This window comes from Castor canadensis, chromosome 4, assembly GCF_047511655.1.
Source record: "Castor canadensis chromosome 4, mCasCan1.hap1v2, whole genome shotgun sequence".
Classification (NCBI taxonomy): Eukaryota; Metazoa; Chordata; class Mammalia; order Rodentia; family Castoridae; genus Castor; species Castor canadensis.
Genome location: NC_133389.1, coordinates 130,593,364 through 130,617,269, shown reverse-complemented (window position 1 = coordinate 130,617,269; position 23,906 = coordinate 130,593,364). Strand labels below are relative to the sequence as shown.

Genomic DNA, 23,906 nt, shown 5'->3' with positions numbered 1-23,906 from the left:
CCAGTTTTTTTTTTCTTACTTCCTATGTGTGGCTCACTTATTCCTTAGAGCATATATGAGTTATGTTTGGGTTCTCTTGAAACCAAACAAAGTGCACCTTCTACACCAAAGAAACTTTGTCATAGGACATAAAATTTAGGAAAGTCTACCATTATATTTTATTGAATCTTAAAATAACATTATTTATTATTTACTGAGAAAGGGTCTCATTTGCCCAGGCTGGCCTTGAACTCTTGGGTCAAGCCATCTTCTTACTACAGCTTCCTAAACAGCTGTGACTACAGGTGCATGGCACCACATCTGGGCAACATATATTTTGTAATGCATACAAAGGAAGAAAATTTCACTACAGAATCTATCTTTGCCTTGAATACATTAACAGTTTAATAAAGGGAAAATGACAGATTTATATTTTTGTGACTAGTCATGCCAAAAAACATGCAATTCCTTTAATGCAGGTGGGAAGCTGGATGAACTCCCATCACTTTTAAGGGGAAAGACACGGTATCATAAAGCATAGTTCTCAAAGTACCAGCTGGCCAGGAAGTAGTATTGTGCCATTAAACTTTTAGTTTCTTATCATTTGGATGTCATTATATTGGAAGAGATGACATCTCAAAGGAGTCACAGAAGCCATAAATGCAAGAGCTTTAGCTTCATTTGCAAAGCTTTTCTTTGATTTTATGAGGAAGTTTGTGGTCTTACTGCCTCTTAAAAACCCTATGAAAAACCTGGGCCTCAGGGAAGTGAAAAGACCTACCCAATTATAAGAAATATCACAGCTCAAATTCTAACTCAGATCTTCTGATTTTAAGTCCAATGTTCTCTCTTTCTCTCATTTTCAGACAAGGTCTCCTGTATAGACCAAGCTGGCCTTAGTCTCACAATCCTCCTAAGTGCTGAGAACATAGATCAATATTCTCTTTAAAATGTAAATAATCATTAAAAAAAAAACTCAATCAGAGTAATTTCTGTATTTTTCCATATTAGGGAGTGAGTATTATTGTCTTTTTTAAAGACAAAGATTCACTGAACAGAAGCAATTATTAACTATATTGAAATATTCACAGACAGGAATAAACACAATTTTTGCAAGCTGTTTTAGAGATAGCTTGTCCAAGCACACTTCAGTTTCTAGCAGTTTATTCATAAACAGGAAAAACTGCTTGTTAATCCTTTTTCACTGGCAATTTAATATTTCTTGGGTTAAATTGCTAACACTGTATGGCATAACAATAGTGGGCTTTGTCATTAAAAAAAAACATTTTAGAGGTAGGATTATTTCTATAATTGGCCCAGTGGGCATTTCCTATCACCAGCTGCCTTTTATGAAGGAAGAATTTATCACCTGACTTGCTCTGTGAGAGGAAGTCTGCAGCAGCCAGGATGGAGATGAATCATTCTGATATTTGCTAACTCACATTACTGGTCAGAAAGAAAACCTTAAGGGAGAGGAGAGAAACGGTTTCAAGCCAGTAACTGCAAGCTGGATTCATCTGCCCTGTAGTAGACTTGGGAGACTGATGTGTGTGAGAAAGAGGAAACCCAGCTTTCCAGAAACTCAGAATTCACTTACAGAATAAAAAAGTCTAACATGAAACAATGCTTCTCCAAACCATAGAGATATAACCTGTCACATATGGCTGCATGTACCAGATTTATAATGAACAAGATATTTTCAGTAAATGGGCAGGGCTTTTAAAAATTGCATATATGCACATAAAAATATTTTCTGAGTGTGTATTTTTAAATTTATAAACTCAAAACAATAGGTCCAGAAAAAACAATAATATTTAGTTCCATAAGATCCAAAAAAGATGTATTTGATACTGCTTTTGAGACATTTTATTAGTGAGAAGTCAAAACATTATTTATAAAGACTGTTAAAAATTTTCTCAGTACATAATTTAAGACACCAATTCTTTAAGCTAAAAGTCCTCTGAAGGATTTCAATGTTATGGAAGCACATAGAGTCCAAGATACTCACAAATAAAAAAAATTATTTAATTTTCTAAATTGAAATCTGATTTTATTTTATAAAAGAGTAAAAACACTCTTCTAGTAAATGTCAAAAACATTTTTAAGTTTAAATAGTTTAGGTTTAAAAAATACATTGTAAAAAAACTTGGCTTTATCAGCAGTTTTAAGTCAAAGTGCTTTTAACTAGCTTCTACATCCCTAAAAAAAGAGAAGTCCATAATTAAAGTACTTGTCTATATTCCTCTTGCTATGCTAGTTAGCTAATATGTTTTAAAATTCAGGTTAAGAAGTACTTACCTAAGAATCAGTAGGTGCGTTGCCGTTTGTTAGACTCTTCTCTTGGGGACTCGGCCAGCATAACTTTAAGTCTGACCCCATTGAGAATCTTGCCATGTAAAGTGGCAATGGCATCATTAGCGCTTATTCTATCTGCATACTTGGCATACCCCACATTTTTTCCTGACACAAGGTAAACTTCGATCAGGTTACCAAAACGACTGAAACAAAGTAAAAACATCAACTGAAATAGATAAACCCTGCTGCTCACTTCTATAATGTGGTATTCCATCTTGACTCTTTTTTCATCCTTCTCTCTATATCCAACATTGAATTCATGCCAATGTTACTCCATACACATCTGCTTCTCCACTGATTTCTCTTCATTCTCTTTCACGTCACCTTCCTCATTCAGATTATCTTTCCCTTAGATTATTCCAGTAACTTCTTTACCAGCCTCCTTGCCCTCTCGCTTGCCCCTTTCCAATCCACTCTCCATCCTGTCTTCTGAGAGATCTTTCTAAAACAAAATATGATCACTTAGCCCCTAAAAATCCCCTCAGCAGTTCCCCGCTGCTCTCAAGGTAAGGACAAACTGCTTAAATAGCTTTTGGGCATGGTCTTTGGCCTCGTTAGCTTCGTATTCCCTCATAATCTCTCAAAGTCCATTTTTTAGTAATCTTCTTTCACATTCTTTTTGGAAGGAAAAGCTATCTGTATCCCCAGCTTTATCCTGTGCCAAAATTATTTCTATCTTATTTCTTTCAAGAAGCTTTCTCAGAGTTTCTATGTATATCATACATTCTTTATAGCAGCACCAATCTCACTCATTAGGTTGCAATTTCTCATTGTCTGTTTCCTCATTACATTAGTTCTAAGAGGTTCAGGACTACAATGTTTTTTGGTCTTTTTTTTTTTTAAATATAATATAATGTTTTGTTTACCAATATCTCTAGCACTTAGTATAGTGCTTGCATGACACAGAGGAGTGGCTTAAGATTAAAACTAATGGATCAGTTAAATAAAGGGCAAAATGCTGGAATCATGTGCCTAATGTTTTGTGCAGATCTTTCACAAGCTTCCTATCTATCTGCTTAATTCACTAACAGTTTTTTTGGTGATACTGGGATTGAACTAAGAGACTCATGCTTGCTAGGCAGGTGCTCTACCACTTGAATAACACTGCCAGCCCTTTTTCCAGTGGTTATCTTTGAGATAGGGTCTTGCTTTATGCCTGGGCTGGCCTGGACCATAATCTTCCCTTGCAATCTCTGCCTCCCAAGTAGTTTGTTAGAGGCTTGAGCTACCATGTGCCCAGCTTGACTAACATTTTTGTAAAGCAAACAGGAAAATGACAAAAAGATAAAACTAATGTAAAGGTGTTATATTAAAAATACAAACACGGCAAGATCCTTCCCTGCTTTACACTTATTATGTACTCTTAAATAATCTCCCCTACAATAAAGTATTGTACACTCAATGTGATTACTTACTTCTCAGGATCCAACAGAGCACTGACAAAATGGAAGATGTTTAGTAAATACTGTGCAGCTGAACTACAACTATGAAGGAAAACATATGCAAGAAGAATTCTATTGGACAGGTCTACACAGATGCACCTTCAATCAAGAGACAAACATGTTGTTCATGTTATGTATGCAGGTTTTCAAAACATGCTTTATACTTGTTTTAAGTCTTCAAAACAAAATAACAATGTATTCTGTGTAGAGCCTTAAGATGTGTGACTGGCAAAGAAGAAAAGGAAATGATCATAAGTGAAAATGATTCAAGTAGGGAGTCTTTAAATCCACAGAACAAATCATCTCCTATAGGTATTGGATATTGGATTGAGGAAGTTTCAAGATTGTAAGAATGCTGAAGTTACTGTTTAAATAAATCACACCTTAAAAATGTAACTTTGTAGAAAAGAAGTCTTACCAGAATATGTCCTCTAATATGTCTAAAGGTAAAGGATGAGGATTGAACACGATAAAAAGTCTTTCTTTCACAGGAGTTTCAGGAGGGGCTTTTTTTTTGCATGATGGAAGTATAACATCTGTCTGGATTTGAGGCAACTGCGATCCAGAACCTCCTCCAAATTGCTGCCCAAGAGTTAAGAACAAAAGCAGAAAAAGAGAACCTGTAATTCAGGAATATTTAACTAAGAGCTAAAAATTGTGTATCATGGCATCTATGTGTTCCTCTACTACAGCTATGAAAATTTTCTTACTTAAGTCAAAATAAAGATCATATTTATTTATACTGTTGACTATATTATAGTGGTTAAATTCTTACTGCTTACCAGAAATTGCTGCTGATTTGGGTTATTCCACACCATTGATGCAAGCTGTGCAGCTACCATCTGTGTTGCCATTTTTCTAAGGAGACTGGAGACAATAACTAATAATTTACAGAAAACTAGAGATGTTCAGCCTCTTAACAGTAATTTGTTTTGTGTGACTTCCTCACCTGAGAAGTCAACTGTTTTCTATTTCATTCTTCAAGTCACCATCATGTACACCCAAAGCTTGGCTTTGACACTCCTGAAATGGTACTTACTCTGTTGCATTGCTCCCATCATCGATGAAGGAAACACCTATTCGATTCCCTGGAGGGTACTGAAATCCATGCAGCTTATACTTTGCATAAATAGCTGAGGCTACATTAAAATACTGAACCACTCCATGACCTAAAATAGATAATATATGTAAATGAAAAAGAAAGCAGAGTAAATTAGGAAGGCCTATGTTACAGTGTAGCTCAAAGGTAAACAATATAGGACCCTGATTCGCATACAACTGGTAAATACAGAATCAAATGTATCAGAAAACAAAGTCCAGTTAAACATGTGTGCAATGCTGTATTCCTACAAAGGGAAACATAAATCAGATTTTGGTATGTAGCCCAGGCTAGCCTCAAACTCATGATCCTCCTGCTTCAGCTTCCTGGGTACTGGGATGAGAGGCATGTATAACCATGCTCAGCTTGGCTTTTTTTATATCATATCAATATACCTAAGAACCTAAATTTTTATTCTTTGAAATTTATTTTTTTATTCTTTGAAATTAAAATTTTTTTTTGTATCCCACCTGGTAGGAAATAAAATGATAAGTGATATATGAAAAGGATATATACTCAGCTAGCTGTAGCAGTAGAGAGAGAAAAAAGTAGTATGAAAAACTAAAAGGTAGAGGGTCTCAGATCAGAAGTCACCAATTTCAAATTCCTTTGAAAAGAATTCAGTTACAGGGAAAGATTTCATTTCAAGAGGGTGATGTTGAAAGGAGGAACCATTTTATACTAGAGTTCATAAATGGAGAGCCAGGAGTTTGTGACACAACCAAAAGATTTTCACAATATACCCACTTTGGGGAAAAAACCACTATTATGATTTCATGTTCTTCTCTAAGCCCAAGCATCCAATGTTATAATGAAATTAAAACACAGAAATCAAATGACCATATGAAATAAATTCAAATAGAATTCTAACTATAGGATGACATATCTATGAATCAAAAGGTGATCCAAGCCAGGCCCTGGCGGCTCACGCCTCGAATCCTAGCTACTCAGGAAGCAGAGATCAGGAGGATCATGGTCTGAAGCCAGCCTGGGCAAATAGTTTGTGAGACCCTATCTTGAAAAAAACCTTCACAAAAAAGGATTGGTGGAGTGGCTCAAGGTGTAGGCCCTATGTTCAAACCCCAGTACCTCAAAAAGAAAAAAAAAAACATGATCCAATGATGTACATTTGTCAGACTTGTCAGACATAGCCACATAGGAAAATAATAAAGAAGATAGAAGAACAAATACATTTCAACATACAGATAAATCATAGGGGGGAGGGGGATACAAAACAAATGAAATTGCAAGTACATATAACAAATGTGCATAAAATATGTATGCCTAGGAGTCTTAGAACAAAGAATACAAGCATAAAATTGGGTAAAGTTGGAGATGGCTCAAAGTAAGTTCAGGCAGAAAGATGTGCTTAATAAAAACCAAAAGCTCAACACACAAAGAGGGGTTAAGCTAACACTAGATAACAGGTCTATAATAAATTAACTAGTTAACAAGTTCAAATATTAGAGCCTTGCTTCTACTGAGAATTAGGATAAGGACAGACTAGGGCATGAAGATGCTTGAAATGATGGGAGAGAATTTCATTTGGGGTTATCAAGTTTAAGAAAATGAGACTAAGGGATGGTTTCTAAGGAGAAACGTTGAGAGTTTTAATCAAACAGTACAGAGACTCTAGCCACTGTTGTACAACTAGAAATAGAGACTGCTCTATTTTGGGGAGATGAAATATTTTTTATAAAATGGATGACTTTGTATAAAGGAGATAGACCCCCAGGAATTTGTTTATTAATGTTTCATTGGATTTTAAAACATAATGAAGAGAAGGAAAACTAAAACTACTGTCACATAAACAGTATCTGACATAAAAACTGTCATTGGAGAAAAGCCTTTTTAACAAAACACATTTTAACAAAATACCTAAAAACAACATGGACATTGTCTTACCATAATTTGAGTAAGGATCACGTTGAACTTCACAATACTCTAGTCCTGGTATTATATCAAAAATGCTGAAAAGCTGCTCTTCAGTGAAGGGAACTCTTGATACAACTGACAGGCGTTTGGAGATAGCTTCCTGGCCTCTGCTATCATTCTTGTCAAAACTTGAAAATTCAGATTGTTGTTCTCCAACAAAATAAAAAAAAGTAAATCTTTAAATTTCTATACCTTCAAAAATTCATGAACATTTCACGTACTAGAAAATAAAAAGTTCACTGTACCAAAGAAAGGTACCATATTTTGTGGTGTGCTTTCATTCATCAGCATTACCAAAAGGGACCAATGACAAGAAAATAGACAAATCTCCCTATCCTCCTACTTCCCATGCAGAAATATAAGCAGAGATGTGTAGTTTAATCCCACAGGAGTAAGTTTAGTCAGTAAAAATGAAAAATATGGGCAAGTATTGTACCTCAAATTTTATGCTCTTAACACCCACAGACCTTACTTTCATCACTCATTTCCCCTTTTTCCAGCTTCTATAACTCTGATTTTAAAGCTGCAGTAGTTTTGAGAAAAAAAATTAGGACTCACACTGAGGGTATATCTGAATACAACTTTTATACTTTTTGGTCAGCTACATAAAGGCAGAAGTTCACTCAAAAATGACACCAACACAGTTTAACATGTAGATAATGCACATCCAACCTAAGAAAGCTATAATTGGGAATAAGTTAAAATAGGTGTGGGAATAAGTTAAAATAGGTGTTAAGTATTCAGGACATTAGAAGATATAATCAACTTTTTAGTTAAACAAAAATAAAAACTACATTTAAGATTTTTATTCACTAGGTGAGATTTATAGATTGTTGATGAAAGTACAGTTTAAAAACTCAAATTAGACTGCATATACTACACACACTATTTAAGTAAAGATAGTCCACTTACCAAATGGAAACAGATTTACTCTAGGTTCATGTCCCAAACCCTCTTGCCTCATATTACCATAATAATCTTGATCTGAGGACTCAGATGCTTTATTTTTAGGTTCAGCCAAGATAGCCCTAAAACCTGAAGGGGAAAAAAAAAAAACAAAGAATCCATGAATTTCAAACTTCATAGCAAACTTAACAGACCTGTAAGTATACATCATTGCTAGTGCCTAATTTAGCTTTATAAATATAATCATACAAAGCAAAATCTATACAATGGCCATCTCCACCAGATGCCAAATTGCTTTCTGAAATACGGCAACTATTGCAGATACCATTGTTTATTCACCCAGGCTTCTCAACATCAAAATCCTAATGGGTGTCTTTGTATTTAACCTGTCAGCAAAATTCTTCTTTTGAAATATTCTTAGAATATGTTATCTTTCATTCTAACTTCTCTGCCTGTTTTAAATTTAGGTTCTCTTCAATCAATTATAATATCCATTTTACTAGACTTGTTTCTGGACCAAGGGTTCTTTTTTTTTTTGCAGGGCTAAAATTCCCAAATTTATTCATCTTTCATGTCATATGTGGTTTTTCTTTTTTAAATTGTTTTATTATTCATATGTGCATACAAGGCTTGGGTTATTTCTCCCCCCTGCCCCCACCCCCTCCCTTACCACCCACTCTGCCCCCTCCCTCTCCCCCCACCCCCTCAATACCCAGCAGAAACTATTTTGCCCTTATCTCTAATTTTGTTGAAGAAAGAGTATAAGCAATAATAGGAAGGAACAAGTGTTCCTGGTTGAGATAAGGATAGCTATACAGGGAGCTGACTCACATTAATTTCCTGCGCGTGTGTGTTACCTTCTAGGTTAATTCTTTTTGATCTAACCTTTTCTCTAGTTCCTGGTCCCCTTTTCCTATTGGCCTCAGTTCCTTTTAAGGTATCTGCTTTAGTTTCTCTGTGTTAAGGGCAACAAATGCTAGCTAATTTTTTAGGTGTCTTACCTATTCTCACCCCTCCCTTGTGTGCTCTCGCTTTTATCATGTGCTCAAAGTCCAATCTCCTTGTTGTGTTTGCCCTTGATCTAATGTCCACATATGAGAGAGAACATACGATTTTTGTGGACCAAGGGTTCTTAACTAGGGGTCCAAGGATGAGCTTCAAAAAGCTGGGAGGTTCCACCAACAAAATGCTCATGCATATGTGTATGTGGTGTGGTCCTACTGCAAGGGTTCATAGCTTTCATGATGCTACTCAGTGGCTTCAAATACGACAAAAAGAGCCAGTCTGAATTCTTTCTTGGGAAATACTGTAGTTAGATTAACTGCTTTATTATTTCTAAGCAATCTACAAGAAAATTCTAAATTGGACTGAGCTTGAACTCTTTATAACCTCCCAAATATGGTTCCAATAAAACTAGTTAAACTTTGTCTCAAAATTTCTCAGCAGGAATAGACAGTTGCTTTCATAACATGAAGGATGAAATATGTTTTATTTTTGGCTCTATGGCTCTGCTAATACTGCTTCTGCCTTATCTATGACAAACGCAAGTCCTACTTCCTCTGTAGAAGTTCCCATGCTTACTCAAAGAACTTTCTTTTCACCATTGACCACTGTCCATATACAAATATCTTTTAATTTGTTGAATTCTTATAGAAACTACTATAAATAACAGTAACTTTGGCAGAAATCTCATTTTTTTTTTGAGACAGTCTTGCTATGTAGTTCAGTCTGGCCTCAAACTTATGATCTTCCTACCTCAGTCACCCAAGTGCTGGGATTACAGTTATGCACCACTATGCCTGGCAAAGAATTAGCAATGTCTGCTTGTTTCTCAGTTCTGGATAGAATTCAGGTCTCAGTAGCCAAGCACTCTACCACTGAGCTTCACCCCCAGCTAAAGATCTCGATACATATTGAAGGCCTAGGCTGGAGGTGTGGCTCAAGTGGTATACCGATCTTCCTAGCAAGCACAGGGTCCTTAGTTCAAACTCTAGTACATATATATATATATATATATATACATATATATATATGACCTATTACTGTGCTGCATATTTGGGGTGATAGAAGAAAGACAAGACATTTTGCTTTTAAAAGAAACCTTAAAAAAATTCTTCTATTATTCTTTATTTTTTGCCTATTAGATCCTGGCTAATATAGATATAAAATCCATAAATGCCAAGAATGCCATCTTTTTCATTTATATCCCTCTACTTAGCATCTTGATGAGTATACCATAGGCTCTTAATTAAGGCTAGCTAAATGAGAAATTTAGAAGAATCTAAGAAGAAAATTTTGGTGTGAAACTTAGAGGTGTCTAAGAATTCTATTGATTAACAGTAATTCTTTCCTGAGGTATAGATTTTCTTAATATCCTAAACCCAGCAATTTATTCATCTTATTTCTAAAAGTCAATGTAATTAGAAATATGATGACAACAAATATTCTTCTTGACTTCTTTAAAATTCTTATTCTTTATTATACATACTAGTTACAGCAGGAGATCCAATTATCGTCACTTTAGTTTGAAATTAACCCTGTCTATAGTTAATTGCTTATAATAGTAAATCTTATAAATCTTATCCTTAATATATATGCTTATTAGTATATTAAATTCTCTTTAGGGTTTAAGTCAAATATGAGTGTATATAAAGAACAAGATCTGCCGGGTGTGGTGGGGCACAACTGTAATACCAATACTTCAGAGGTGGAAGCAGGAGGATTGCAAGTTTGAGGCCAGATTCAAGTTCTCACTACACAGTGAGACCCTGTCTCAAAATAAACAGACAAAAAAGATTTAAAAACCCAGAAAGGGTAAATCAAAGTTTTAATGCTTTAAATTCTAAAATATTATTAAAAAGTCAAAATCCTATCCAAATAATAACTAAAGTATCCATCACACTTGCTATCGTATTTCTCTCCAAGACAGTACCTCAATGAATGCTTAACCTTAATTCCACAATTAAGTATCTATGATCTTATCCTTGGATCATACATACTTAAACATCTACTGCTAAGATTAAATTAGCAGTTTTCATTACCAGCAAAAACCAGAGGTAGATTCAATCATTTGGAATAATCAGCTATTCTACGTTTTGCAGGAAGTTATACTACAGAGCACAAGTACACACTCAAGGGGTGAGTGTGAGCTTCTCAAGAGAGAGGCAGAAAACCAGAATTTAAAAAAGCCTTTTACAATGTTAAAAGCCACATTCTTACTTCTATCACAGTTTTCTATTGCTTGGGCAGCTTGTGATGGTTTTAAATATCTTACGTATCCCAAACCTTTACTTTCTCCAGTGACTTTATTCTTAATAATGCTGCAATACTCGATATCTCCATACACCTATAAGAGTAAAAAGAAATGATTTAGGGGACTCAAAATTAAGAATTCAGCAGGCTATTTCAGAACTAACTTAAAATTTATGATTGTCTGTGCCTCTTGCATGCAAATAAAGAAATTCTTCAAGTATGTATAGAATTTCATACTGTTTGTTTCACAGACAAGGAAGCTAGGCCTGAGAGAAACCAAGTTAACTTCCTAAGTCACAGAGGAACTAAGTCCTGGAGAGAAAGAACTTGTAAATGGTCTCCATAGCTCTAGCAATGGTTAAGGGCTGGGCTCTGAAACTGGACGGTCTAGATTCAAATCCTGACTCAGTCACTTACTAATTAGGCAGTTTACTATCTGCTCTGTGCCTGTCTCTTTATCTGTTGAAGGGGCAAACAGCAGTACCTACTGCTTTCTTTTATGCAGTAAGGGTAAGGATCAACTCAGAGCCTCATACTTGCTCACAACTTGAGCCTGCCCCCAGTCCTCACAGGACTGTTTTATGTTTTAAATGAATTAATCTATGCTAAGTGCTTAGATGGAGCCTGGGAAATACTGAACACTCATCTTTAGCTGCAATTGTTTATCTGTTTTCTAATAGGAACATAAATGATTGGGTATTCTTTTGAAAGAGAACAACTCAAAATACAGCTCCAAAACACAATAGTTCACTCAGAACATGAATACTCTGTGAGAAATATGCAGTAATTAATTTTTTTTGACGGTACTGGGGTTTGAACTCAGGACTTCCCGTTTGCTAGGCTGATGCTCTACTACTTGAACCACTCAGTCAGATCAACATTTTTCCCCCTTTATTCATTTATTCATATGTGCAAACATTGTTTGGGCCATTTCTCCCCACTGCCCCCTGCCCCCTCCTTGTCCCCCTCCAACCCCTCGCTTCCAGGCAGAACCTCTTCTGCCCTCTTCTCCAATTTTGTTGAAGAGTAGACATAAGCAATAACAAGAAAGACATAGCATTTTTGCTAGTTGAGATAAGGATAGCTATACAGAGAGATTTCTAGCATTGCTTCCATGCAAATGTATATTACAACCCAAACTGATTCATCTCTACCAGACCTCTCACTACTTCCTGGTCACCTTCCCAAATTGACCTCTGTTGGTTTTTTTTTTTTTTGCCAGTAATTTTTTTTTATTCATATGTGCATACAATGTTTGGGTCATTTCTCCCCCCTTCCCCACCACCTCTTTTACCCTCCACAGCCCCCTCCTTCTCCCCCCTCACCCCCTCTCTACCTGGCAGAAACTGTTTTACCCTTATCTCTAATTTTGTTGAAGAGAAAGTATAAGCAATAATAGGAAGGACCAAGGGTTTTTCTAGTTGAGATAAGGGTAGCTATACAGGGAGTTGACTCACATTAATTTCCTATGCATGTGTGTTACCTTCTAGGTTAATTCTTCTTGATCTAACCTTTTCTCTACTTCCTGGACCCCTTCTCCTATTGGCCTCAGTTGCTTTAAAGTATCTGCTTTAGCTTCTCTGCGTTGAGGGCAACAAATGCTATCTAGTTTTTTAGGTGTCTCACCTATCCTCATACCTCCCTTGTGTGCTTTTGCTTTATCATGTGATCAAAGTCCAATCCCCTTGTGTTTGCCCTTGATCTAATGTCCGCATATGAGGGAGAACATATGATTTTTGGTCTTCTGGGCCAGGCTAACCTCACTCAGAATGATGTTCTCCAATTCCATCCATTTACCAGCGAATGATAACATTTCGTTCTTCTTCTTGGCTGAGTTAAATTCCATTGTGTATAAATACCACATTTTCTTAATCCATTCGTCAGTAGTGGGGCATCTTGGCTGTTTCCATAACTTGGCTATTGTGAATAGTGCTGCAATAAACATGGGTGTGCAGGTGCCTCTGGAGTAACCAATGTCACATTCTTTTGGGTATATCCCCAAGAGTGATATTGCTGGATCATATGGTAAATCAATGTTTAGATTTTTAAGTAGCCTCCAAATTTTTTTCCAGAGTGGTTGCACTAGTTTACATTCCCACCAGCAGTGTAAGAAGGTTCCTTCTCCCCCCCCACCCCGCATCCTTGCCAACACCTGTTGTTCGTAGTGTTGCTAATGATGGCTATTCTAACAGGGGTGAGGTGGAATCTTAGTGTGGTTTTAATTTGCATTTCCTTTATTGCTAGAGATGGTGAGCATTTTTTCATGTGTTTTTTGGCCATTTGAATTTCTTCTTTTGAGAAAGTTCTGTTTAGTTCACTTGCCCATTTCTTTATTGGTTCATTAGTTTTGGGAGAATTTAGTTTTTTAAGTTCCCTGTATATTCTGGTTATTAGTCCTTTGTCTGATGTGTAGCTGGCAAATATTTTCTCCCACTCTGTGGGTGGTCTCTGCAGTTTAGAGACCATTTCTTTTGTTGAGCAGAAGCTTTTTAGTTTTATGAAGTCCCATTTATCTGTGCTATCTCTTAGTTGCTGTGCTGCTGGGGTTCCATTGAGAAAGTTCTTGCCTGTACTTATTAATTCCAGAGTATTTCCTACTCTTTCCTATACCAACTTTAGAGATTGGGATCTGATATTAAGATCCTTGATCCATTTTGAGTTAATCTTGGTATAGGGTGATATACATGGATCTAGTTTCAGTTTTTTGCAGACTGCTAACCAGTTTTCCCAGCAGTTTTTGTTGAAGAGGCTGTCTTTTCTCCATTGTATATTTTTAGCGCCTTTGTCAAAGACAAGTTGGTTATAGTTGTGTGGGTTCATATCTGGGTCTTCTATTCTGTTCCACTGGTCTTCATGTCTGTTTTTGTGCCAGTACCATGCTGTTTTTATTGTTATTGCTTTGTAATATAGTTTGAAGTCGGGTATTGTGATACCTCCAGCATTGTTCTTTTTTTTTTTCTCTAATTTTATTTTATTTTATTTATTTATTTTTTGGGGGATGATATGTCCTTTATTTTTTTTTTTTATTATTCATATGTGCATACAAGGCTTGGGTCATTTCTCCCCACTGCCCCCACCTCCTCCCTTACCACCCACTCAGCCCTCTCCCTCTCCCCCCCCACCCCCTCAATACCCAGCAGAAACTATTTTGTCCTTATTTCTAATTTTGTTGTAGATAGAGTATAAGCTATAATAGGAAGGAACAAGGGTTTTTGCTGGTTGAGATAAGGATAGCTATACAGGGCATTGACTCACATTGATTTCCTGTGCGTGGGTGTTACCTTCTAGGTTAATTCTTTTTGATCTAACCTTTTCTCTAGTTCCTGGTCTCCTTTTCCTATTGGCCTCAGTTGCTTTTAAGGTATCTGCTTTAGTTTCTCTGCATTAAGGGCAACAAATGCTAGCTAGTTTTTTAGGTGTCTTACCTATCCTCACCCCTCCCTTGTGTGCTCTCACTTTTATCATGTGCTCAAAGTCAATCCCCTTGTTGTGTTTGCCCTTGATCTAATGTCCACATATGAGGGAGAACATAATTTTTGGTCTTTTGGGCCAGGCTAACCTCACTCAGAATGATGCTCTCCAATTCCATCCATTTACCAGCGAATGATAACATTTCGTTCTTCTTCATGGCTGCATAAAATTCCATTGTGTATAGATACCACATTTTCTTAATCCATTCGTCAGTGGTGGGGCATCTTGGCTGTTTCCATAACTTGGCTATTGTGAATAGTGCCGCAATAAACATGGGTGTGCCGGTGCCTCTGGAGTAACCTGTGTCACAGTCTTTTGGGTATATCCCCAAGAGTGGTATTGCTGGATCAAATGGTAGATCAATAGCTAGCTTTTTAAGTAGCCTCCAAATTTTTTCCCAGAGTGGTTGTACTAGTCTACATTCCCACCAGCAGTGTACGAGGGTTCCTTTTTCCCCCACATCCTTGCCAACACCTGTTGTTAGTGGTGTTACTAATGATAGCTATTCTAACAGGAGTGAGGTGGAATCTTAGCGTGGTTTTAATTTGCATTTCCTTTATTGCTAGAGATGGTGAGCATTTTTTCATGTGTTTTCTGGCCATTTGAATTTCTTCTTTTGAGAAAGTTCTGTTTAGTTCACTTGCCCATTTCTTTATTGGTTCATTAGTTTTGGGAGAATTTAATTTTTTAAGTTCCCTATATATTCTGGTTATCTGTCCTTTGTCTGATGTATAGTTGGCAAATATTTTCTCCCACTCTGTGGGTGTTTTCTTCAGTTTAGAGACCATTTATTTTGATGAGCAGAAGCTTTTTAGCTTTATGAAGTCCCATTTATCTGTGCTATCTCTTAGTTGCTGTGCTGCTGGGGTTTCGTTGAGAAAGTTCTTACCTATACCTACTAATTCCAGAGTATTTCCTACTCTTTCCTGTATCAACTTTAGAGTTTGTGGTCTGATAGTAAGATCCTTGATAGCATTGTTCTTTTGACTGAGTATTGCGTTGGCTATTCGTGGCCTCTTGTGTTTCCATATAAATTTAACGGTAGATTTTTCAATCTCTTTAATGAATGTCATTGGAATTTTGATGGGAATTGCATTAAACATGTAGATTACTTTTGGGAGTGTAGACAGTTTTACTATGTTGATTCTACCAATCCATGAGCATGGGAGATCTCTCCACTTTCTATAGTCTTCCTCAATCTCTTTCTTCAGAAGTTTATAGTTTTCCTTGTAGAGGTCGTTCACATCCTTTGTTAGGTTTCCACCTAGGTATTTGATTTTTTTTTGAGGCTATTGTAAATGGAATTGTTGTCATATATTCTTTCTGTTTGTTCATTATTAGTGCATAGAAATGCTAATGATTTTTCTATGTTGATTTTATATCCTGCTACTTTGCTATAGCTATTGATGGTGTCTAGGAGCTTTTGAGTAGAGTTTTTTGGGTCTTTAAGGTATAGGATCATGTCTTCTGCAAACAGGTATATTTTGACAGTTTCTTTACCTATTTGCATTCCTTTTATTCCTTCTTCTTGCCTAATTGCTCTGGTTAGGAATTCCAGTACTATGTTGAATAGGAGTGGAGATAGTGGGCATCCTTGTCTAGTTCCTGATTTTGACGTCTGTCGTTTTAAAGTTACTACATTAGCACCTCTGCAGTGGGCACATCAAACACTTTTAAGTTTTGGGTTTCCTAATTTTCCCTATTCCTCCTGTATGTGTCCTCCCCTTAGCGTGTGACCCATGTCTATTAATATTACTGCTTTTATTTTAGGTCTAAAGTCCGCGTATGAGGGAGAACATATGATTTTTGGCCTTCTGAGCCTGGTTAACTTCACTTAAGATGATGTTCTCCAGTTCCATCCATTTACTTGCGAATGACAAGATTTCATTCTTCTTCATGGCTGAGTAAAAGTCCATTGTGTATAAATACCACATTTTCTTAATATATTTGTCAGTAGTGGGGCATCCTGGCTGTTTCCATAACTTGGCTATTGTGAATAGTGCTGAAATAAACATGGGTGTGCAGGTGCCTCTGGAGTAACCTGAGTCACATTTCTTTGGGTATATCCCCAGGAGTGGGATTGCTGGATCATATGGGAGATCTATGTTTAGTTTTTAAAGAAGCCTCTGTATTGTTTTCCAGAGTGGTTGTACTAGCTTGCATTCCCACCAGCAGTGTATGAGGGTTCTGTTTTCCCCAGATCCTTGCCAATGCATGTTGTTGGTGGTATTTTTGATGGTGGCTATTCTGACAGGGATGAGGTGGAATCCTGGTATAGTTTTGATTTGCATTTCCTTTATGGCTAGAAATGGTGAACATTTTTTCATGTTTTTTGGTCATTTGAATTTCTTCTTTTGAAAAAGTTCTGTTTAGTTCACGTGCCCATTTCTTTATTGGCTCATTGATTTTGGAGGAGTTTAGTTTTCAACATTTGTTTTTAATGTTGTAAGAATTCTGGGGTATAAATTCTTGATATTTATTATTTTCTAGAACTTTCGTTAACCAATTAGTAACTTAATTACAATACATTTAGACAAAAATGTCTTATTTATTCACTTAGAAAAAGATAAAAAGTTATTAATATGGAAGGCAAAATGTTTTTTCCTTAGTATTGGAGGAAGTATGGGATGTAAATTTTGGGCATTTGTTCTTTTTGAAGTATTTTAATCAGATCTTAATTGGGGTAGGGTAGAGGGCATTTGAAAATTACTTTTATTTGGTCAGGTTCAGTGGCTTATACCTATAATCCCAGCTACTTTGTAGGCAGAAATGAGGAAGATCTCAGTTTGAGGCCAGTCTGGGAAATATAAATAAGCAAGGCCCCCAGCTCAACCAATAAGCTGGATGTGGTGGTAAGTGCTTGTCATCCTACTTATGCACAAGGCAAAACCAGGAGGGTCACAGTCTGGCCAGCCCAAAATGCAAGACCCTGTGAGGAGAGACTATATTCTGCTCCCTGGGGGATAGTTCCCCATGGAAAAGTAACTTCTCCATTAGGTTGAAAGCGCCCTGATTCTTTCTGTATAGTACCATTCAACATTTTCCCTTCCTTCCCATCTTTGGCCATGGAGGCTGAGGTATTCAGTTTAAATACTTCAAAGCACTGACTTAGGAACTATTGAAGAGTACAGTCTGTTCAGAGAATTTCAGAGTCTGGAAATGGAGATGGAGCTATTTTGTGTAATGATAGAGTCCAAGAAAATCCTTAGACAAGAAGGCTAAGAACTGAGACAAATGCTAAGATGTTATTGTTTTAAGATTGGCAATGTATTGTTATCTCTAAAATTCTACCTTTATAACATGGGAATATAATGGCTATCTTGGTCAGATGTAACTTGGGTTCAAGAAAATCAGACAAACTTGCATTAATAAAAAGAAAACACACTATTAAGAAAAAAAAAGTCAATGCTAAAAAGGATTTAAAGTTATTTTCTAATTTCATTTACTATGATCTATAGTTCAGAACTGTAGTTTTCTTTCTTAAATATAACTCCTTCGGAGACCCAATTTTGAAACGAAAATTCTTCAAAGAATAAATCTTTCTGTGTATAAGTAAAATGTCAACATATCACAGGCCCATTATAAACAACAGCTAATACAGCTCACATACTCTCTATGAGAAGCAATTAAATGAGTGATAAGGGAGTGCTCTACAATGTTAAAGACCAAGAGCAGGCTGTGGGCTCAGAGTGGGTTTAAATCTTGCCTCTACCACCTAATAGTTGTGTAAATTTACTTAAAATTCTCTGGACTTTGCACTTCATTTTTCTGAATCTATATTTTTACGATAACTTGGACAGGCAGCCCCTATTACTCTTTTTTAGTTTTCAATAACTGTACAATATTTAAGGGTTGAGTTATGACATATACTAGTTGATTAGAAAACTTAAGTACCTTAAATTTTTCCCGTAGATCTTCTTCTGTATAGGACTTTGGTATCATAACAAAGATTCTTGTAAGTTCTTCATCTTCAACATCTCGGTGACTTCCAGATGATCTGGACTGAGCAATGAAAACCTAAGACACAGAGGGGTGAATATGATCAAAGTACATCGTATACATGTATGAAAATGTCATAAACCCATTCTTCTGTACAACGAAAAGAATGACCTCAAAAATAAAAAGAAAACCTAAGAAACACAAAAACCCCCAAATAATGTCAACTCTAACTTTTCCTATTCCTTAAGTATACCTAATTTATGATTGCATTTATGCAATTCATGTTAGACCAAAATGTAATGTGATGGGGTCTTATAAAATTTTTTTCAAAGATAATTGTTATTTATCTAACACCCACCTGAATTGTGTTTTTTCCCAAATGCATATTTGACTAGCAAGAGCAGATCACACATGGAACTTAAGAAGAATGTGTAACTTGCAGTTGTAAGACACAGTGCTCAGTAAGTGTCCATTATACACTTGATGGTTGTTAAAATATTACCTATCTTTATTTTCTTTGTGTACTTGTTCTATCAGACACTAAGAGGAATACAAAATCTGATATTAATTCATTCTTCCTCTTTGAGTTCTGCCAACAATGCTTTGGACTGGGGATGTAGCTCAGTGCTAGTGCTTACCTAGAATGTCTGAAGCCTTGGGTTTGATCCCCAGCACTGCCCCAACCCCTTACTTCATGTATTCTGAAGCTCTATCACTGGCTGTATAAACAAATTGATTATGTGGTTTTTCACCAATAATTTCATTCTTATGAAATTACCCTCACTGTTAATACTCCATGTGTTGAAGTCCATTTTGTCTGATACCACACCAGCTTTTTTTTTTTTTTAACCCTTTGATTTTAAAAAACTTAGTATCTCGAAAGTATGTGTTTTGTAAACAGCATTTAGTTGTGTCTGGGTTTTTTGGTGGTACTGGGGTTTGAACTCAGGGCTTTGTGTTTGCAAGGAAGGCATTCTAGCTACTACTTGAGCCAGACCTTCAATTAGTTGGGTCTTTTTGTTGTTGTTTTAATCCTTACAATCTCTTCCCTTTAACTGGAGTGCTTAGTTCATTTACATTTAATGTAACTACTGATGCAGTTGGGTTTAAGTCCAGATGGTCATATTTTTAATTTTCTTTCTAATATTAATCTATAGAACAGGTACCATAACTATATTCAGTGATTATCCAAATGATTTCATATGTGAGGAAATGCACAGAAGGCTCTATTATCTAATACTGGCAATTTAGTTCTACAGAAACATTTTCAGTGATATTAGAGTACTCTGAATATAATTTACTTTGTAGTAGTGCTTTTATTTCTAAATTTGTCTTGATAACTATTCTAGAGGAATATTAATATTTGTGACTAAAATTGTAGACTTGCTCATACAGCTATCAGCATAAGTTTAATCAACTTGATATGGTATAAATTAACATACATACAAGGCTCGTTAACGTTTTTTTTTGTGTGTGTGTGTGTCCTTTAAAGGGGCAGTATAACATTTAAGTATGAGATAACCTGGACTATGGAATTCCAGAGTAGGAGGCAGCAACCCAAAGGACACTGAATTTAGACAGCTGTGGGATTTTATAAATGTCGAAAAGAATTTTAGTACCATAGGAAGAGGTTGCTACTTTTGCTCAGAAGAGTGTGTCAGAGAGGCATAGTATCCTGCTTACAAGACAAATCTGGAGACATATTCCCAGATGCAGTATACTTACAGTAATTCCTTCAGTAGTCTACACTATGTGCCAAGCACTGTTAGAGATGTCACTAATCGAGTACTGAGCAATGCAGAAATGGCCTACTAGAAAATCAGTATAGTAGATGCACCAGTAATGAATGATTATAATAGAGAAATACAAAAAGGGAAGCTCTAAGAATACGCAAAAACACTGGAGGAAAAAAGGAGCCTTAGATAAGATGAAATGGGAGGCACCATCAGATCACAAATTTCAAAATTTTAGAATGAAGTATTTAAAAACTCTGATAAAGGACAGTATCTATGAAGAACCAAACCTTCAACAAAATTACATGCTCAGCACCCCTTTCCTTCCAAAGGACAGGTAAAGATGACAATTTAAGCAACTGCCACATCCTCTGGATGGGGTCCCAGCTAGACAGATGTAAGCAGCAACATAATACTAGAAGGATAAATTAAGTCAAATAATCCTGAAAATGACCCTTCTTGCCATTACCTTAAATTCACAGAAGACTAAGTATAGAAATTAAGTATAAAGCACCACGAGTGTGAATGAAGAATACACAAAGAAGCATTTAATAATAATAATGCAAAACCCACACGACTATCACAGTGATTTGGCTCATTTCAGGGTAGTGTTGCTTTACTCTACTTTCAAAGAAAAGTGGCATTAACAGAGAGGGTTAATAACCAAATGTATGCCACTAATCCTTCACAAATGGGGACTTATTTTAAATAATTAAAAAAAAAAACCCAGCATGCTGCAATCACAGCTACTCAGGAGGGAGAGACCAGGGAGGACTGCAAGTTCAAGATCAGACTAGGCAAAGAGCTAGCAGAGACTCATCTCAATTAGCAAGCTGGGCACGGTGGTACAAGCCTGTCTGTAATCCCAGCTACATGAGAGGTGTAGGTAGGATGATCACTGTCTGGGCTAGTCCTGGGCAAAAAGTACTAACCTCTATCTGAAAAATAACGGAAGCAAAAAAGGGCTGGGGACGTGGCTTAGGAGGTAGAGAAGAGGTCTAGGTCCCTGAGTTCAAACTTCACTACCGCCAAACGCAACACACACACACACACACAAAAGCATAAACACTATGGTGATAGTCGTTTAAATGCCTGCACTTAATATTGCACACAAGCATACTTTTATCCGGATCTGGGAAAAGGCCCAACACCAGAGGACCACAGATTAATGCCCCTGTATGGTAAGTTAAGTCCCCTGTCTACCTGAGGAAAAGCAGAGCCAGCCGTTCCACACACAGCAAACCTAAGCGTCTGGGCAGGAGGGTCAGAAAGGCCTCTCGGTAGGATGGTGAGTGGGCCGTGATCTAAAGCAGCAAGGAGAACCGAGCCTCTGCGGCTCTGCTCCTGGACTGGCTGCAGCTGCCCCGGCCACTCTCCCCATATTTGCGTCCCGAAGCCTCGGGGGCGGGGTCCTCTCCTCAATGCCCCCCAGGCCAGATCCCGGGGGCCGTGTCCCGCCCCGCCCGCCCCCGCCCCCGCCCCCGCCCCCCGCACCTTGATGGGCTTAGTGTCGTTGGGGCCAAGGCACTGTCCGTGCATCTCCTCCATGGCCCTGCAGGCCTGCGAGCTGCGGGCGAACTTGACGAAAGCAATGCCCTTGGACTCCTTGGTGTGCTTGTCCCGCACCACCCAGATGTCCTGGATGTCGCCGAAGGGCGAGAAGCGCTCCCGCAGCACCGACTCGGGCGTGTACTTGCTGATCACCAGGAAGATGCGGCTGTTGGGCGGCTCGTCCAGGCTGTCCACGCCGGGACGGAAGCCTCCGCCGCTCGCAGAGCTGCCGGCCTCGTCCATGGCGCACCTCCTCGCGGGGCGCGGGAGCCGGGCCCTGGCCCCACTCCGTCCTCTCCACTGCTGCGGCGCCCGCCACCGCGGTCCCGCACCCAGTCGTCGCAGGTCAGCCGCTCCGCTTCCGGAATACAGAGGAGTCCGCGTCAGGCGCTGTCCAGCCGCGCAGGGTGCTGCTTCAGGGGAGCCACTCGGGCGCCCCCTGGCGCCAGGGAGGACTCTGACAAGTCCAGGCCTGCCCAGCTGAAACCAGGTCCAATTCTTGGTCCCTGCGGCCAGGATTGCTCTGTCTGGTGCACTGACGTTCCCCGACGCTGGCGCTCTCCCACCCCCAAATCCTAGGGTTCTTCTCCAAAACTTACCCTTGTTAAAGAAAAAGTCATGATACTTGTTAAAGATTGCCGACTTTATTTAAAAGGGACCATGGTGGTAGGTACGGGGACTACTGCAACGGGGCCCGGCAGTGAGATTCGACCTTATTCTGACTTTAATAAGACTAATGGGGATTTACAGTCAGGAGCAGGATGAAAGTAGTTAGTAGATGGAAAATTACTAAACATCAGCGGTGAGGATTCTTGCTAGACCTGCTTAAAGCAATTCTTGCTGTCGGCAGGCCAGACAGCAAAACAAAGGATTATCACGAAACTGATTTAGTTGATTCTCCCTCAAACTGGATTCCACATGGACAGAAAGGCTAGTCCAAGAACTAAAGGGGTCTGAAGTTTTAGTCAAAGGAGGGAATCTTTGTCACCGTTTTGGTTGTAATCTCAACAAAGGATCACTGTAGGACAGAGTTATAAGTATTAGTGTGGACAGCTAGATAGGGTGAGCAGGAATAAGGAAATGCCCTGGGCTTTTAAATTCCATTCTAAAACCCCAGATGACCCTCACTCTGGGCCAAGGATTCAGATATGACCCTATATTCTTTTGGAGCCCACTATCCATATCAAGGTGAAACCGGTAAGGTCAAAAGAGAATCAAATGCACAGGCTCTGCCTTCTCACACCCTCTGTAGGTCTCTGCACAGTGGCCAAACGTTTAGGGAGGATGGAAAGGGGAAGGCTCCCACTTCATGCCATCTCCTTACCCACTCTATCGGATCAAACCTCAAGCTAGACAACCTCCATGCAACCAGTCTTTACCAAAACTGCCACACCTCACCCCTCGAAGTATAATTCTGCTTTCTTAATAAATCTTTACTATCTTCCTATTCTTCATGGTTTGTCTCTTTTTGGTTGGTTGATTGTTTTTTTGTTTGTTTTGTTTTGTTTTCTTGGCAACATCCTAATTTTAATACGTTGGACCCAAAAACTGGGGAACATTTGAACACCCCAGCCACTGGTAGCAAAACCATAGAGCCTTATAGCTGGAAGATACCTGTGAGCTAATCTAATTCCAGCCTCTATTTTTAGAGATGAGGAATCTGAGATCCAGAGAGATACAAGTAACAGAGTCAGATCCTGAATCAACTCTGTTGATCTACTCAACTCCCACAAGTACTCCTGGAGGTGGGGAGGGCAGAAAGAGAGGACTGCTCAGCTAGGAACTAAAAGAAATGACAAGGGTGCAAGCAAAGTGGGAAATGCCTACTGATTTCTGAGGCTTGCTAATGGGCCTTATGGAGCGGTCAGCAAAAAAAAAAAAAAAACCACAGAAATCCAGAAATAAGGCCTGGATTTAGTGGTAGTGGTGTAATAAAGTAAATGAATGTTCCTAGTCCTGAAAATAGAGTTGGAGCAGAGATCCCAAAATGTCCAAGTTCAGTCTGCTAAGAACTAGTCTTCTATGAAGTTAAATACATACATATTTAGTGTGCACTATGGGCTAGCCTCCGTACTAGGAGCTAGACATACAATGGGGAAATAGAAGCAATTTTTCCACAGAATTATTTCATCCAGGATGAAGTGGAAACAATATTACCTTCTAAATGGAGTAGTTGTCAAACTTAATTAATGAAGTCATCAGTTCATTTAATCAGCAGGTTTTTTGAGGCAGGGTATCACTATA

At 38.0% G+C, this 23,906-nt stretch overlaps 1 protein-coding gene across 2 annotated transcripts; it reads right to left on the bottom strand.

The window, feature by feature from the left end:
• Nucleotides 1–2,277: 2,277 nt before the first annotated feature.
• On the bottom strand, nucleotides 2,278–22,055 carry Rbm45 (RNA binding motif protein 45). Of its 2 annotated transcripts, none has more exons than XM_074071165.1 (9): nucleotides 21,606–22,055; nucleotides 18,334–18,456; nucleotides 11,002–11,062; nucleotides 7,723–7,845; nucleotides 6,781–6,960; nucleotides 4,816–4,945; nucleotides 4,559–4,643; nucleotides 4,195–4,358; nucleotides 2,278–2,477 (listed from the first exon to the last, which is right to left on the bottom strand). In XM_074071165.1, the coding sequence occupies exons 1-9, from the start codon at nucleotides 21,903–21,905 to the stop codon at nucleotides 2,285–2,287; spliced, it is 1,359 nt and encodes a 452-aa protein (XP_073927266.1). In that variant the 5' UTR covers nucleotides 21,906–22,055; the 3' UTR covers nucleotides 2,278–2,284. The 2 variants fall into 2 exon arrangements, with proteins under 2 accessions (XP_073927266.1, XP_073927265.1); XM_074071164.1 differs by having other exon boundaries at nucleotides 10,936–11,062; nucleotides 21,606–22,053.
• Nucleotides 22,056–23,906: the final 1,851 nt, after the last annotated feature.